Source organism: Eschrichtius robustus, chromosome 7 (assembly GCF_028021215.1).
Source record: "Eschrichtius robustus isolate mEscRob2 chromosome 7, mEscRob2.pri, whole genome shotgun sequence".
In the NCBI taxonomy this organism is placed as follows: Eukaryota; Metazoa; Chordata; class Mammalia; order Artiodactyla; family Eschrichtiidae; genus Eschrichtius; species Eschrichtius robustus.
Window position 1 is genome coordinate 88,984,754 of NC_090830.1, and position 18,687 is coordinate 89,003,440.

The following is an 18,687-nucleotide window of genomic DNA, read 5'->3' on the forward strand; positions in this document are numbered from 1 at the left end:
CACTCTTATAGAAGAATATACATGTTATCTGGAAACATGAATTCTACATTGGTGTTTTAGCTTACTTATATTTACTGTACTGAACATTAGAAAATATATCTAGAGAGTTCTCCCTCAAAACTTAATCATGTTTCAAGAGCCTCCCCTAACATTAAGGGTAAACTACCCTGGGTTTGTCTATTTTGCTTCATCCTTTTAACAGGGCACATCATCTTATATTCCCTCAAACTGTTATTTGTTTTCTTGCGTCTATAGCTATGACTCATTATGATATGATAATGAATATGGTCATGGTCTCAAAGGTGAAAAACAGTTTTGACAAACCAAATCAAGAATAAAAAAATATACTATTAATCCCTTGTGTCTTTGGATTCCATCTAATTTTAAATATAGACAGTAGTTCAGGGAACAACAACAAAAAAAATTCACAAAATTATTAAAAGCTTTATTTACGATTGGAATCATTCAACAAAAAAGCAAAAGCAAATGAGCCTGAAAAAGGAACTAAGCTGTTGTCTAGAATGTCCCCAGAACATTCGATACCTCAGTAGCTAAGCTGCCTTTGCACCTGGCTGGCATGACAACAGTGGCTCAACATACACAGCAGTTGCACTAACAGCAGCACAAATTTTCCCCTTAAAACTTGCCCAGAATAAAAGCAAGAAAACAAGGGGAGAGTATAAATTCTGCCAAAGTGTGTTTAAATACTGTGTGGAACTGTTAACAGCCTGAACCTTTTCCCTCATTTTTGATAGTTGCAGATTGATGTAGTAACTGTCATTTAGCAAATGCAGAATGCATGACGAAGAAGAAATCAGGTGGCCTTAAAAATCCACATATGAATGATACTGATGAATGTTCTTGGTATATCTTCAAGGACTTCTTTCATGACTTTTCTTTGTCTAAGAATAGCTCCAGCATTACCGAGCACCTGAAGCAAAGGTAAAGCAGCTAGCAATGTTCCAAGTATTCAATCACTCTAGAGATAGATTTCTGGCCTGTGGTTCCAACAGCACACTGAAAAGGGGAGGATTGGAGGTCGGGTTTGGGGGGGAGGGGGGGAGGAAGTGACAATTAATATTTATCAAATTTTCAAAAGTATTGAATCAGAGCTTAAATTCTTTAGCTTTACTAAACCAAATAAACACTATGAATCAAAACAAACAGATTAAATTGTGGCTTTGATAATATAGTATCAATATATTTGGCCATAATAATTCAGTTTTCTTAAAGAAATAGAGCACAATTATTAGAAGAGAATCTTTTTTTGCTTCTATTCACTATGGCCAAATATTTGTATTTCTACTGTCATTAATGTATCATATTTAAAACCACAGAAGCTGCAACAGAAGTCACTTACAGTAAGATTCATGAAGCTCAGGAATTTTTTGAGCATCTCTGTCATTATGGAAAAGTCCCCTTCTGGCAGATACTCACGCACAGTGGTCACATTGATCTGAGGAAACATGGAAACACTGATCAGGCGACAGAAAACATGAGCTTGAACCTTGCACTGTGGTGTTGGTTTTGGCACACACACCCTATTTCAAACTTCTACAAGGTCCTTGAACTCCTTGTAGATAGTAGTTCAAGGACCTATGTGATTTCCTTTTCCACACTCCTTAATTCTGTAAGCGTGTGTGTCCATTCCCTACTCTATCCCATTCTCCGAAAGAAAGGAAAAAAGGTAAAGCTGACAAAGGCTACAAAGAAACGTGTGCATATTTACTTTTGTAAATACACAAAAAGATGCCTGAAATAACAAAATGCACTGTTGAATGTGTGTGTTGTGGGGGGGGGGAGGGGGGAGATGTAAGGAGAGGGAAGGAGTACAGACTTAGAATGTATCCAAAAAGCTGCTTAGGAATACAAAGAAAAAGATCAAAGAAAATTCTTCGTGTTCCTATGTAGGCTAGGAATTAACTACATCTTTCCAAAAATAATGTAATATCATCTATGAGAAGGAAAATGTAGGCAATGCCAGGAGAGAAGATTAAGATGTTTCCCTCCATTATTACCAAGAAGCAGCCAAACTATATATAAACCAATTTGTTGTAAGAAAAATAGACGGCCTGCTTAAAAAACTGTTTTATTTCAATATATTTTTAAAATGCTTTAAAGGTTCATAAAGAATAAAAGGAAAAGCTCTTCTAAGGAGGCTCACCTATAATAAAAAGCACATACAAAAAAATGTTGTCCCGAGTTTTGGGCCGCAAGATGGGGAGGAAGTGGGAAGCTTCTGATTTGATTTTTGTTGATGGAGGCAGGGGAGGAAAGAGTACCTATTATCTCTTAGGAAATTTGCAACCAATCCCCTCCTTCCCACTTTCACTGCTACTGAGTTAGATCTTGGAGCTAAAATCTTTAAAATACTTATATTTTTAAAATATACTGAAAAGTGGAGAGTATGTTATAAGGGCAATAGCTATGGTAACTAACTGCAGAGGTAAAGGAACGCTGGATTTAATAACATCTTTAACCAGTTTCTAGGAAAGGGACATGATAGCACAGTGGGGGGAAGAATAGTGGCTATGTTGTCTATGAAGAGTGCTCAATAGAAAAGTGTACTTTTATCATTCAGAATAAATGATTAGATCCTAGGTTTTGAGTGAAAGCCCTCAACAACCCAAATCAAATCCTTTTCTATCAACACACTACAGAATACAACATAAGTAGCTGAGGCATAGGAAGGAGAGCCTGAGCATTTATTTTTAAATAGTGTGCAGCAGGTATAAAAAGAAAAGGTGTTAAATGGCATGGCCTATTTGGGAAATTTAGAAAAAGTACCCACAGGGTATGACAGATTTTAATATTGGATCAACTATACTTCAATAAAATAAAATTTAAAATAAAAAATAAAAATTGGAGAAGCATTTAAGTTTGGAGTCTTATAGCAGTAAACAAAGTTATCATTCCCTAAATGATGGTGAGTCAGGAAAGATTGATGAGAGAGGCGTTACATGATCATATGTGCTCGTAAGGAAGTCAGCTATGGTGGCAGTGTGCAGGATTTCAGGAATGGAGAGTGTCAAGAGAGCAGCAAGGACAGAAAGACCAGAGAGAAGACTGACCATTGCAATGCACCAAGATGTATAGTGGGTAATGGAAAATGACACCAGAGTCTCCTGGGCTTCCTAAACACGTTGTCCTTTACCATAAAGCAGCATTAACTGCATATAACCACCTGCTTTCTTGTCTCTCCTCCACTTAAACATTGGGCAAACTAGTTTCTTTTACATTTTGTGGCATCAGCTAGCTCTTTGGGGTTAATCATAATGATTCCCAAGGCAACAAAGACATCCTGGGCTCTATGAATTCACAATATTGTTTACAACCTAAGGATCTTATGATCTCTTTAAAGACAGGAGAGAGATAGACAAATAGGAAATTATTAACATGGGAAAGATGGCCCTAAATAAATCACATCTGATAATAACTCAAGTTAATTTTAAGAATGATTATTTAAGAAAGAACATGATTGAAACCAGGTGTATACAAAATACAATACCTAAAAATCTTTAAATTTAAATAGCATACCCATTGTTTTTTTCTTTTGGGGGGGCGAGGGGGGAGTCTTCCTCCTTCCCTTTGCTTGGTATGTGTTTCTCATTTGTCCTTAAATCTCCGGATTTTAAGGAAATAAGGAAAAGAGCTGAGCTGAAGAGATTCAGGAAAGGGAATAAAGATTTGCAGGGCCTCCAGAGCCACAGTAAGAACTCTGGTCTTGATCCTGAAAGCAGCTGTGCCAGCAAGGGCCACAACGAAGTGGGCTACTGTGCATTTAGATCTGAGCTTGTCTACAATATAAATATGGAAGAGATGAACAAGAAGGATTCAGAAAAATACAGAGGACTTAGACAGATACAGGGCAATGCAGAAAACTCAGTGGCAAAAATGAGGAAATAAGGGTAGGCTGATAGAAGCCCTTCATATCATAATTATGTTCTTCTAATCCTCCAGTCTCAGAAAAGAGAAACTAACCATCCCACTATACAACACATCTCCACTCTTTCTTGCATCCTGAATGCCCTTGCTTGTAAGGGAAAAAAACACCTCCCTTTTATTGTAAAATTTGGCTCTTCTACTGGGCCTCTTCTGTTAAAAAAAAGAAAAAAGAAAAAATCCACATGTTCCCGATTTTAAAGCAGACTGTCTGAATAGCCAGAACTGTCCACTTTTGTGCTGATTCAGCCCAATTGTGTAGACACTCACATGCTTCTCGTAGTTAAATCATGATGATCTAAATCTCACATAGTAATCCCATTTTCCTGGCCAGTGAGTAGATCAAACAAAATCATGTGAGCTAATGTTGGCCAAGGTAAAGGGAAGTCTACTTTTTGCAGTGGGTGTGGAGAGGTCCTAGAGAAAAGAAACCATTGCTCTTACAAAGAAACAAAGCCACATTCTTCTGCTGGACATTATTTAACTAGATGAGACACATAGCCAGAGTCAGCACAGGGCCATGAAGAGAGCTAGCAAAAGATAAGACAATATGCAGAGGACAGCAGAGTTTAAAAATAGAAATTATGAGTCCTTGATGGTATCACTGAGGCTAGACTTTTCCACCTTAAGTCAGTTGAGCGCAGGTTTTATATGATGTTCTTTTACTTCAACCAAAGACACGTGAAATCGATTCCTCCATCAATCTGGAACTTACTCATCAAATCCAATATACTCTTACTTTGAAATGCACCTTCTAAAGTTCACCAAATATGTAAATGTTTTTAGCATGAGGGGAAATAAATAATAAGTTAATTAGGTAATGATGTGAAGTGGTCGCAATGGAATCCTTTTAAGATACATAAAACAACACTGAACTTACTGGACTCTCCTGGCAGAGACACCCGAGAAGTAGTGCTGTGTATGAGGCCACGATACAATCCTCCATGTGTTTGCCAGCATGCTGAAGGGCTGGAAGTATTAAAACAGAAAACCGTAACAGTACATCCAAAAAAAAGCCCACAAAAAAACAAACAAACAAACGCCCCCAGGAAACCAACAACTGTCATCTTTTCTTCAAAACTGCTGAACATCGATAAATGGTGGCAGGAAGATGGGATATCCACACAAATTAACCAAAAAATAACACAAATGGAAGAGGGACCATAATGTAAAAGCTAAAACCGTAAAACTTTTAGAAGAAAACACAGGACTAAATCTTTGTGACCTTGGGTTAAGAATCTTTGTGACCTTGGGTTAGGAAATGGTTTCTTAGACACAACACCAAAACCACAAGTGACAACATAAAAAACAGGTTAAGTTAGACTTCATCAAATTTAAAGCTTCACCATCAAAAAAGTGAAGACAATTCACAGAATTTATCTGCAAATCATGTACTTGATATGAGTCCAGTCTCTAAAATATACAGAATTCTTACAACTCAACAACAACAAAAAAAGACAACCCAATTTAAAATATGGGCAAAATTTCAAAACTCTAAAAACCTTTAGAGGTCATATTATTTGGCTGCTTCTCTTTACAGATGAGTAAAGAACGAACCAGGGAGGAAAAGCAAACCTTCCCCACACTGCACATATACCTTCCTCACTGCTAGGAAGCCAATGAAGAAGAACTATGAAAAAGCAAGGCTTGTCTCCACTGAACTAGAGAGGCCATAAAATAGCAAGATTATGACAACACATGAATTAAAAGAAAGTCTTGCAGGAAAAAAAACCACATTACTTTTTTTAATACACCAGTCAAAATAAATATACCTTTATTGAGGTCAAGTTCTTCATCGTCCTCCTCCTTCTTATGTTTCTCTTCTGTACCATCAGTCTTTTCAGTTGATACCCACTGTATTTCTCCACTTGTTTCTTGCCACTCTCCACTCTTATCATGCTGAGTGGTGGGAGCATCTTTGATCAATTCATCTGTTTTACTTTCTGCCAACTGTGCTGCTCGCTCTCGCTCAAGGAATAGCTTGATAAACATCATTTTTGAAGATCATTAAAAGGGATCACCAACCAACATGTATGTACCCAAATATAAGGTTCTATTTGCTTTTAAACATCACTATCCCTAAGAAGCATGTTGTTTGGTAAAAAGGGTAAGTATCAATAAAAGCCTTCACTCTACATCCAACTGAAGGCCAAAACAAAAATATAAATGCCACTGGGGTTCAATCAAGTGAATTAACTATTGATGATGCATACATTGTTTTTAAGAAAGAAAATCTCAACTCCTTCCCTTAATTTAGATAATATTGACAGGAAATTCAAGCAAAAACTACAAATTAAAGGTTAAAATTAAAAGAGTTAAAAGTTCTTTAAACCTAAGCAGCCTGGATAAATTAACTGGAAGGAAGGAAGGACACTGAATAAAGCTACATAGTATTGGGGAAAAGCAACATAGCTTCCTTAAAAGAAATTTAAAGAAATAAACAAGAACCAGTGAAAGTAAAAGGCCAGTTTTCAGAGGCAGACTCAGAACTGAATCTTAACTAGTATTATTAACAACAGAAGTACAGGGTGTGGAGAAAAGGGAACCCTCTTGCACTGCTGGTGGGAATGTAAATTGATACAGCCATTATGGTGAACAGTATGGAGGTTCCTTAAAAAACTAAAACTAGAACTACCATATGACCCAGCAATCCCACTACTGGGCATGGGCATATACCCTGAGAAAACCATAACTCAAAAAGAGTCATGTACCAAAATGTTCATTGCAGCTCTATTTACCATAGCCAGGACATGGAAGCAGCCTAAGTGCCCATCAACAGATGAATGGATAGAGAAGATGTGGCACATATATACAATGGAATATTACTCAGCCATAAAAAGAAACGAATTGAGTTATTTGTAGTGAGGTGAATGGACCTAGAGTCTGTCATACAGAGTGAAGTAAGTCAGAAAGAGAAAAACAAATACGGTATGCTAACACATATATATGGAATCTAAGAAAAAAAAAAAAAAAAAAGGTCATGAAGAACCTAGGGGCAAGACGGGAATAAAGACACAGACCTACTAGAGAATGGACTTGAGGATATGGGGAGGGGGAAGGGTAAGCTGGGACAAAATGAGAGAGTGGCATGGACATACATACACTACCAAATATAAAATAGATAGCTAGTGGGAAGCAGCCGCATAGCACAGGGAGATCAGCTCAGTGCTTTGTGACCACCTAGAGGGGTGGGATAGGGAGGGTGGGAGGGAGGGAGATGCAAGAGGGAAGAGATATGGGAACATATGTATATGTATAACTGATTCACTTTGTTATAAAGCAGAAACTAACACACCATTGTAAAGCAATTATACTCCAATAAAGATGTTAAAAAAAAAAAGTAGAGTGCTCACTTCAGCAGCACATATACTAAAATTGGAACAATACAGAGATTAGCATGGCGCCTGCGCAAGGATGACACACAAATTGTGAAGTGTTCCATATTTTTTACAACTAGAGATTATCATACTAAGTGAAGTAAGTCACAAAGAGAAAAACAAATACCATATGATACCACTTATATGTGGAATCTAAAATATGACACAAATGAACTTATCTACAAAGCAGAAACAGACTCACAGCGAACAGACTTGTTGCCAAGGGGGAGGGGAGTGGGGGAGGGATGGACTGGGAGTTTACGGTTAGTAGATGCGAACTATTACATATAGAATGGACAGACAACAAGGTCCTACTGTATAGGACAGGGAACTATATTCAATGTTCTGGGATAAACCATAATGGAAAAGAATATGAAAAAGAATGTATATGTGTAACTGAGTCACTCTGCTGTACAACAGAAATTAACACGTTTTAAATCGACTATACTTCAATTAAAAACAAACAAACAATGGAAGTACAATTGTCAATGGAAGTATATACCAAAAAGTCTAAAAGGGAACACACACTAAAATCTTTTGCCTTCACTTACTTCCCTGTGCTGATACAGTGTTGAATGTACAGAAAGCATTTCATATATTTGCTGATATGATTTGGAGAAAATCCCAAGGTACTAATGACAACTACCTGAAAACTAAATGCCAAGCAGATCACAAAAACTTGCTGAGTATATACAAGAGTGGTATGTAAACTTTAATACCCTTAAAAAAATAAAATTTAAGCTTTATATAAAGCAGTATTTCTTAAAATTGGGTTCAAGGATCCCTAGGGGAACGCAAGATCCTTTCAGGGAGTCGGTGAGGTCAAAACTGCATTCATAAGAATATTAAAAGGTCAACTGACTTCTTTCATTCTCTCATGACTGTATGGTGGAGTGTTCCAGAATCTACATGCTATGTGATTATGTTATTGCTCCAATGGTTAACAGAATGAGTGCCTGTATTTTACACTTTTCTCTGTTTTGATTTCTAATTTAGTAAATATCAATAGATAAAGCACACATAAACAAAAGTTCTTTGGAGTTCCCAATAATTGTTAAGAGTATAGAGAAGTCCTGAGATCAAAATGTTTGAAAAGAGAATGATGGGCTTCTAGTTATGACTCAGGAAAAGATCCAAGTTGTTGAAGATTACTTCCTGAAGATACAGTTCAAGCACTTCTAGTTTCAAAAAGGCCAAAAGGATTAAAGGTTAGCAAAGGCTTCAGAAAAAATGAAAAGAATGGTTCACTATCACTTGTGAACATGTGCAAACTGTCATTTAAGAAAATTACAAAGGTAGCTAGGAACTGGCAAAAAGTAAAAACTGTAATGCCCAGCACTGTCAAAAAACAAAAACTCACATACAGTTTCGGGGGGAGTATAAATCGAGGTGAGAGGGAGTGTTTGGTTTTTGGGGTGGAGCGAGTTGGAGACATCAATTTTAAAACACATATTCTGACACAATTCCTAAGCCAGGAAATTATACTCTGAAAAGTATGTCCCAATATTTAGTTGCACACAGTCCTGGGCACAGATCAGACCAGTAAGTAAATGCTGGAGGACATGAACCAGGATAGGGCTAGAACTTAATTCCTAATTTGTTGTTAATAATCTACCTTTGATTCATAAACAAATATGCCTTGTTTCTGCTTTTTGCTAACAATGTCTAATGAGTGATTATAGTAGTTGAAAACAGTCAGCAGAGAAGTAATGGTATACATTCTAACCCAGTGTACCTCTCACAGAACTGGTGAGAGTGAGAGAAAGGGGGAGGGGAGGTAGGGGGGAGAGAGAAGATGCAACTGATCAAGAAATTGGACAGATGCAACAAACTAAAGTGTTAGGTTTTAAATTGTTGCTTACCTGCACTAACGCCTGAACTGCGTGAACTTGTCCACCTATCCTTAAACTATCATCTCCTTCTCCACTACAGAAGGAAGAATCAAAAGAACACGATGTTTCCATGTTGACAAGACAGTGCCGATTCCGAGCACTATACTCCACTAGATTTATCAGTAGACCTAAACCCTATAAAAATTAAAACATGCATGTTACCACAGAGGAGAATTAAAAGCAAATGAACACAATATACATAACTCTTACTTGCAGCCAGAAAACTAATCAGTGCTCTACCATCTACAAAGTGGTTAAAAACCAGTATATGATCTTCCCAAACAAAGATTTCACCACTTTTAAAAGTTACCACTTTTAGTTCTTATACTTTTTATTTTTACACAGGGCCCTTCATAGCTCTCTTTTGTACAATAAGAGGTATATTCATAAGGAATCAATTGAAACCCACAACATATTAAACAACTGGTTCTTAAATCCAAAACTAAGATGAAGTTTTTATCATCTTAATAGATCAAGTACTCATTTCTGAAATAGTTACACTTCAACTCACCAGCACTCGAATATCAAATCTCTGCTCCTGAGGTAGGTACTTTGGAACCTGAAGCACACAGTTCATCGCTGTGCCAATCAAGCCATCCTGTTCTCCTGTTTTGGTGCTGCCCCATTCTAAAATGGAGAATGGGAAGAGTATGAAAATTGTTATTGATTCTTTATGACAACCAATACTTATTAACATGAATATTAAAAGTTAAAAACATGTATCTTGAAAAAACAGTATAGCTATTCCTTTATTAAAATACATTGTTGACTATAATATTTCTGAGCCAAGCTACCAAGCTGGTTCTAAAAATATCAACTCCTAAAAGCAGTTAAATCTATACATGAATAAGTGAATTACATGATGGCAATTTAAAAATCACTACATCAAGACAAGAAACAAGGGAGGGGCTTCCCTGGTGGCGCAGTGGCTGGGAATCCGCCTGCCAATGCAGAGGACATGGGTTCGAGCCCTGGTCCAGGAAGATCCCACATGCCACAGAGCGACTAAGCCCGTGTGCCACAACTGCTGAGCCTGCGCTCTAGAGCCCGCGAGCCACAACTGCTGAGCCCACATGTCACAGCTACTGAGGCCCGCGCGCCTGGAGCCTGTGCTCTGGAACAAGAGAGGCCACCACAATGAGAAGTCCACACACTGCAACCAAGAGTAGCCCACGCTCACCGCAACTAGAGAGAGCCCATGCACAACAACGAAGACACAACACAGCCAAAATAAATAAACAAGAGTAAAAAAAATGGGGGATTAACTTTTTTTAACATGTAATACAATCTATCATTGAGAATACATGTAGAAAATATGACTTACCATTATCATTAGTTAAATTGAGCAACACCCCAATGATGGCCCTCATGCAGTCTTCCACTGCTTTGCCCACATGATTAGTTACATTCTGGTGAGGCAGAGGCTTACTGTCAGGTAAGCATATACTGTTCTCAGCACGGTTATACTGCTTAATCAATTCTTCACAATGTTGTAATGCTCTTAAAGAGAAGACAAAATACAGACTATTATGCTAAACTAAAATAGTTACACTAAGAGTTTCTACTTACTTCGACCTTAATGTTTTAAATCTGTCATAGGGACTACCCTGGTGGTCCAGTGGGTAAGACTCCGCGCTCCCAATGCAGGGGGCCCAGGTTCAATCCCTGGTCAGGGAACTAGATCCCGCATTCATGCCGCAACTAAAGATCCTGCGTGCCATTACTATGACCCGACACAGCCAATAAATAAATATTTTTAAAAACACACAAAGAAAAAAAAAATCTGTCATAAATGCTGCCAAATTAATTTTTTTCTACCCCAAAAGTTATATCAACTATTCAGTCATGTACCAAACATGTCTGATATCACACCAGGTGCTCAATTTTATTTTGGGAAAACCTGATAATATAAATTTTTCTAAGCAAAGTTAAAATTATAAAGTCAATGCGGAAGTTTATAACTATACTACCTACAGCTGTTCCCCATTTTACCAATCTCTCCAACATAACAAACCTACCACTACCCCACCCCAAACAAGGTAAAACCTTTAAAAGCTAACACTGGACACTTCTGAATTTCATTTAGATGTTTTTCCTTTAGAATGTAAGCTCTTAGCAAGTAAAGAATATTATTTATATTAACATTGCATAATAACCTTGTATAAATGGATGTTAAATACTTCATAAACATCAGAGCAAATCATTTTTTTTAACATGAGGTCACTTAACTGACATGTCTCCTGGCAGACATACAAGGGTACCAGATACATCCAAGGACTCTCAAGATGCTACCCAAAATAACAAGGAAATGTAATCTTTAAGTGGGTCTAGTATTTCTGAAGACTCTCTTTAAATCACTAACTCCATTAACTTAAAAAAGTCTATGAGAGAATGAGGGAAGCTGACTCTGTCAGTTGATTCTTCATGTATTATATACCACACAAGACCCTTAAAGAAAACTGTACTATATTTAATCCCCCTCTAGCTGCTCCTTAAAACACATCCTCTAGTTAGGAAGGTGTTCGTGTCTAACCTAAAATAATTTGTTTAGATGTTTGGGGATGTTCGCCAGAATTACCATGCTGTTACTGTTAACTGCCTTAAGTAGCACTGAGCTAAATCTGTTGGGAGGTGAGGGGAGAACAGTAAGGGTGTACCATTTAATCGTTCAATATGCTATCCCTGCATTTATCAGGGTTCTACTGAAAGTTTCAAAAAGTCTTTCACAAACATCCAATTCTGACGTCTACTGCCACTTTTAAGACATCTGACACAAGTTCCTAATCGCAAAGGTTCCTAACCTCCTTTTAGAAGTCCATTTGTCAGGGGTCATGAAGTATACAGGAGACGTTTTAAAAATAAGAAATAGATTTAACTTGCAAGAATACTCTTTGGTGAGGGAGGGTAAAACATGGTAACAAAACAACCAGAACACATGCCTTAAGGATACTAACTGTGATACAAAATTTAAAGAGATGGAGGGGAAACCTACAGATTAAAAACAAGTCTATTGGGAACTAGAGACTATTAGAAATTTGAGACTATGGCAAATTTGAATACTGACTGGGTTTATGATAATATTAAGCAATTAATAATTTTTAAGAGATGAAAATGGTATTGTGGTTATATTTTTTAGAGTCCTCTTTTAGAGATTATATACTCAAGTATTTATGGATGAAATTATATGAAATCTGTAATTTGCTCCAAAATAATGTAGAGGGGTGAATGGATAGGGTTATACATGGAAACAAGACTGGCCAATGTTTGATGATTATTCAAGCTGCATGAAGTGTACATTGGGGTTTATCAAACTATTGTCTACTTTTGTCTCTGTTTGAAATTCTCCAAAATAAGAAGTTAAAAAACAGATAAACTTGAGTCAGGCTGTAGTGGACTTTTGATACTATACTAAGGACTTTGGACATATATCCAAAGACAAGGGATCACAGAGATTAGGAGTTTGGGATTATTTTTACAAAACAGAAATCTGGGGAAGGTTAACCCCCTGTGGTATTATGTTGGAGAGGCTAGAGGCCAGAGTACCAGGGCAGAGGTATCAAAAACTAAAATAGACATATTAGGAAGAAGCTACTGTAATAAGCTAGAACCAGGACTGGAGACATACTTGGAAATTTTACACACACTGAGTGACAGCATTAGCCTAATGTCAAGAAAGTTGGGTGGAGAGTGTGAAACGGAGGAAGCTACATATAGATCTGGGAAAACAGGTATAAATAAACAGTAGAAGGCAGCTAGTAAACTTCATTTACAATAAAAATAAGGACTAATGCTTAGTGTTTACTATATGCCAAGCATTGTTCTAGACTTTATGTATATATATAAAAACTCCTTAATATATATTGTATATAATATATATTATATACAATATACAAAAGATATTTTAAAATCTTTTTTAGAATTAAAATATTATTTAAAATACACATTTAAAATATACATCATATATAATTTAAGATACATTAACATATACTAATACTTTTTATTGTAACAACAACCTTGGGTAGGTAGATACAATTATTACCCTCCTTCTGAGGAACCTGTAAGTATTCTTGCCCAAGGTTATAGGGCTGAAGTTATGAAGCTGGGATCCAAACTCAAGTTATTCTGGCTTCAGAATCTGTACTCCTCTAACTTTTGTACTATACTGCACTGCTTCTGGTTCACAGAACTTGACAGAAAGAAGTACTTTATGGAGGAAGGTGATACAATGGCACTTCCTTAATGGTCAATCCAAATGCTTTAAATAAAAAGCATGACATTTCAGAAAAACTTACTTAGCTGATGAAACAATGAGTTGTGAATCTTTATATGCTATCAAGTAGCTTTGATTCTCTGGATTATGCACCGTTACCTAAAAGGGAAAATTTTGAAGTTTTGTGGCAATCCATAACATTCATTCATTCACACACAACACACAGTGCTCTAAAAGACATAAAGATGAGGCATAATTAGCCCTTGTCATCTAAGGGAATAACAACCCACATGTTCTAAATTTAAAATAATAGAGCTATAGCTTTATTACAAAATCTAAACACCACTGTTATAACTGCTTGCTCATAATTAATATATTCTGTACTATACATTCACTGTAATGAACTACCAATCACTTTAAATGTCAGAAAAGAGCAATCACTAACTTAATAAACAAACTAATATTTTAAACTACTTAAGTAGATTTAGAATTTTAAAAAATTAGATCTGTTTATCAAATGTACCTCACACTCTAGAAAAGGAACAATTTCAATTTCATCTGTGCCAGGAACTTTTCATTCACACTAGATTATTTTCCCATAGATGTTTCATAAAGTACCTAGCTAATCCAGTGTGGTCAACACACAGTCTATGCATCCTGAAATTCACTGGCAGAATAAATTCTAATCTACACTGAACTAGGTTAAGTCATTCATAAAAGTCAAAGAACAAATAGACTGCATTACAGTTACAATTTCAATTTGGATTAACAAAAGTGAAACTCTAGGGATATGTAATATAAACTATGACAGTCTCACATACAGAGTCACATTTAAGATTAAATAATTTTCTCCAAATAATTGTCCATACTTACGCTTTCTAAGACTCGTAAACATCTCTCTGCTCCCCATAATGAGGCTACTAGTTTCTCTTCATCCTCATCTTTACTTAAATGATCCACACATTCTTTCACTAGGAGAAAAGAAATGGACATAAATTAGCATGTCTCACCACTTCAATACTTACCCCCTTTACTAATATTAAAAGCCATCTGTACACGTGCTATGAATATGCTGGAACCTCTCCGAACACTGTTTATTCTAAGTTTTATGCTGTAAGATGCTGAAATTTATGAGAATCTAATTTATTATAATTATTTTATTTCCATAATTCCCCAATATCAAACTGTTAATGGCTTTTCCTTTAAAAGTTAAGAGATTTTCAAGATGCTATTAAAAGGAACAGATCTTTTCAAACTGATGCAATTATTCTTTGAAGTATGTAAATAGAATATTTTCCGCAGGCTTTAAATAATATATAAAAATGTTATACGTGTGTATATCATACCTTTATCTACAATATGATCCAGACCACCCAAAAGCCGTAGTTCTTCTTTAAACCAGTCTCCGGCTCGTTTAGAAGTAAGGGACAGTAATGTCTCCATAGCTAAATGCCCAGTCTGAAAATCAAAAGCACCATTAATGAATACTGACTCTTAGCAATAACTCTGAGGCAACACTTCTAGAGACTGCTTTTTTTTAAAGCATATTGCATGCTACCAGCCCGCAGTAATACAGTAAATGCTTTTTTAAGTAAAGTTAAACTAATTTAAATTCTTAAGCTGAAGAAATGTTTTTAACCATTGGGTTGTTTTCAGAGAAAATCCATTATTTAAAGTAGTCTATCACTTGCCAGTTCAATAAAATATATACTGGTATCATCATATAAAGACTCAAGGGCAAATCGAAGGGTACATGTATTTTAACTGCAGATCAATATATTGGATTAATTTACCACAAAGGCTGTAAAAAGTAATACTCTAGGAACAAGGTGTGGGTGTGTCTGAATTTTTGTCTGTTGGTAAAAACTGAAATCTTATTGCTTTGCTTTGTATTTTTCTAATTATAGCAAATGAGCTTGTTTTCACATATTTATCAGTTAACTGTATTTCTTCTACTGTTAAGTCCCCTGTCAAATATTCTTTCCTTATTTTCTTGCAAAGTTGCTTGTCTTTTTCCTGTTGTTCTATACATTTTCTTATCTATTCTGAACAAAAATCCTTTGTTACTTTTAGGGTTTCAGATTCACCAGTTCTAAACTTTATACTAAGGGTTAGCAGCTTAGATATACATAATGTGGCCACCATGACAAAATTATATATAAATAATGATTCAGGACCACCACTAGAGGAAGCATAGGACAGTCAGAGCCATATTTATAAACCAGTTTAGGTTTTTCCTTCTCTTTATTTGCCTTTAATTATTAATCTTACTTTTTATTGTATTTCTTTTAAAAAACATAAAACCACCCCCCAACAATGGGCAACTTGGTTCCTGTTGCAATAAAGGAACTTTAATGTAACAAAAGAAATGCTTTAATTAACAAGGCTGAAAAGACCTGGGTATCTTCCCAAAGCTTTTTCCTTTGAAAGATGCAAGTTTACATTAAGTCTTCCTGGCCTATTTGGAACTGAATATAAATTAGATATTCAGAAATGCAAAAAACAGACCTTATCAGCGAAGATCTTCCTATTACTGATTTAGAAGAGATTTTATTCTGTACCTTATAGATTTTACTCTATACTTTAAAAAGAACAAGGTTGATATCCAAGGTGACAAATATATAACTAGAATTCAACACTACAAAAACAGATTAAATTTTGCTCAATTCTCATTCTAAGTCCCTGAAAGAGTAATGTAATGAGATCGGTACAGGTAGGTTAGCACCTGAGTCACAGAAGTGAAACTGAAGACTAATGAGGCTTTCTTTGCTTAGGAAGATTTGATGTTAATATAGCAAAGACTCATAAGATTTTATGCAAAAAAGGGACTTGACTGTTTGTTTCTATAGGCATAAAAAGGACTGTTTGGATATTTTAGGCTATACTCAGTATATAATAAGCTAGTATATTAAAACAGCCTACAATTCAAACATTTTATTTGAAACTGGAATAGTCCTTAAAGAGTTAAATCACAACCAAATCACTAATCAGAATGCTATTCAGCAATTGCGAGCTCTCAGTTATCTGAATTATATTTTAATATTATAGTGTTAATGTTTTAAAGTATCTTTCCATGGCACATCAGGAGAAGCAATGTATTTCAAGGAAGAGGTTGAGCAATTAATAAAACAAAATTAATGTGTAGGAGATAGTCACTGTACGAAACAATGGCTATTGTTAAAATTTAAAACAAACACAATATCCAAAAATAGCTGAAGTTGGGGTGGGGGGAGGCAGGCATCCTAGTATTAGCAACTGTGTGTTCTGGTTTTAATCATGTGAGTTAACTACTTAACACAATATAACAAAGTTATTAGCTGGTATTTACCATCCTAATAAATTCCACAAACAATGGAGAAAATTCAATGAACAAGTTTCCCATCATGTTATTTAAGAGCGAATGCCTGTAAAGAATGTAAGTGTTCAACAGTACGGGAGATGAAATAATAATAATAACTTTAAAGAGCTGTATTTATTCCATTATGCAGCAAATAAAATTATAGGCTCAAATTTATTCTTTTATAGCATTAAAAATTAGTGTATGTTGTAAAATTGTTAAAAGTAAATAAAAATTATGAATATACTTTAAAAGCAGTATACAAATAGTTTGGTGAGGTAGAAGGATTGTTTAGCCACACTTTGAGCATAACAGCTATTTTCTAATTTTAATAAGTGAAAGTACTGAATACGTGTCAATTTTGTATCCTGCCTTTTAATGTTAACTTGCTTTACCCCTCAACCCTCCACTCTACCTGAATCTATTCCCTACTCTACCTTAACTAAACAGAGCAATAGCCCTAAGTTCATATGTGGGTAGCACAAAGCATTCTGTAATTTTCTGAGGCAAATGTCTTCAGTTGTCAGTTTAGTGGGCAGCAGAAAAATCAATGTTTATATAGTTCAGATGTTGGAAATATCTGAAAGTCAGGTATATATAAATAATCTTATTTTTTCAAAATGACAAGGCCAATTCATCTTCTACTGGCCTACTAGTCTTTGGGGATTCTACAAGTTAAAGAAAGCCAGAGGAAAGTAGAACTAAAATCAACGGAAGGCAACATAGTCATCTTAAACTTAGGGAGTTGTATTGAGCCTAAGGGTAGCCATGGCCATGACCCTGAGTATTAGGGACATTGCTCGACGGAAGGGCAGGTGCCTAGGAATCTTCCGAGTCTTGGTCCCTTGCAGCAGTTAATCAGACATCGTGAGATACTATGGAATAAATGAATGCTCATTGAAACTGGCTCTTTCTGAAGATCCTTTAAATCTTTATTCCTGAAACCCACAGAGGGTTAAAAATTCAAGTTCCTAATAGCCTAAATGTAGTCTCTACACTGAAAAAAATTTTTTTTCAAAAGGAAAGGATTAGGCAAAACACAATAAAAAATTTATTGGGAAAAAAAATCTAAATACCAATGGGCCAAGTTTAGAAATTTCAGGCAGGGAACAGAATTATGCTCAGAGCTAAACCTTCGAAGAATTTGCCAAATTGTAAACCAAGAGGTTAAATGATTTGTCCAAAGTCACACAGCTGCTGTGACAAATTAAACACTTTCTGAAAGTAATTTTCATTTTACAATAGAAGGAAGGAACCCACCGTTATATTTTCTAGATCAAGGTGCTTGTTGTGTACAGTTTCACAGAGCCTTCGAATTTTTTCTTTTATTTTGTTCATGTCTTTTTCATTCAGCAGCTTAGCTGAAGAAGCATCTTGTTCCAGTTCTAGAAGTCGAATCATTAGATCTAGGCTAGCTCTATCAAGATCCATGTTCAAACGATCTCTACTCAGTATGTACATGAGGGCAGCTGTACAAAGGGACAGATTCTTCAACGGACCCCCCCCAAAAAAAAAAAAAAAAGTTAATGTAAGCAATTAGTGACAATTTCAGGAAACAAGACTATTTTGACATTTGTTCACATGTTGGAAACCTTGAATATGTTTTATTCAGTGAAAACCTTCCTCAAAATATTCTAGGGAAATGTGAATTAAATAAATACATAAATAAAGCACCACTGCTTAAGATTTTCCTTTCTACAGACCTTCCCTATATGAACGCCCCAGAGCTAGAAGCGTTTAAGTGGAATTACATATGTTTTTAGCCATTCTGTGCTAAATGAAGAGTTCACAAAACATTTTTTCAGCTATATAATCCTATTTTACAATACACTTCACTCTTTGTCCTTTATGATATAGTAAAGTCAAATTTCCGTTTAAAATCAATAATGTAGGGACTTCACTAGTGGAGCGGTGGTTAAGAATCCGCCT

General features: G+C 35.7%; 1 protein-coding gene and 1 non-coding gene across 3 annotated transcripts in view; one reads left to right on the top strand and one right to left on the bottom strand.

Moving 5' to 3' along the window:
* Nucleotides 1–424: 424 nt before the first annotated feature.
* The window catches only part of WAPL (WAPL cohesin release factor), a 75,935-nt gene continuing 57,672 nt past the window's right edge, over nucleotides 425–18,687 (bottom strand). For both annotated transcript variants that reach the window (XM_068548010.1, XM_068548009.1), the window contains exons 9-19: nucleotides 18,019–18,246; nucleotides 14,768–14,879; nucleotides 14,295–14,392; nucleotides 13,504–13,580; nucleotides 10,536–10,711; nucleotides 9,723–9,838; nucleotides 9,182–9,346; nucleotides 5,715–5,922; nucleotides 4,823–4,911; nucleotides 1,361–1,456; nucleotides 425–1,017 (exon numbers count right to left, since the gene is read on the bottom strand). In XM_068548010.1, coding sequence (XP_068404111.1) covers nucleotides 952–1,017; nucleotides 1,361–1,456; nucleotides 4,823–4,911; nucleotides 5,715–5,922; nucleotides 9,182–9,346; nucleotides 9,723–9,838; nucleotides 10,536–10,711; nucleotides 13,504–13,580; nucleotides 14,295–14,392; nucleotides 14,768–14,879; nucleotides 18,019–18,246 — 1,431 coding nt within the window. In that variant the 3' untranslated portion in view covers nucleotides 425–951. The remainder of the gene's footprint in view (nucleotides 1,018–1,360; nucleotides 1,457–4,822; nucleotides 4,912–5,714; nucleotides 5,923–9,181; nucleotides 9,347–9,722; nucleotides 9,839–10,535; nucleotides 10,712–13,503; nucleotides 13,581–14,294; nucleotides 14,393–14,767; nucleotides 14,880–18,018; nucleotides 18,247–18,687) is intronic.
* LOC137767912 (U6 spliceosomal RNA) lies at nucleotides 7,288–7,390 on the top strand. Its single transcript, XR_011074603.1, has one exon. It is a non-coding gene; the product is annotated as a U6 spliceosomal RNA (small nuclear RNA).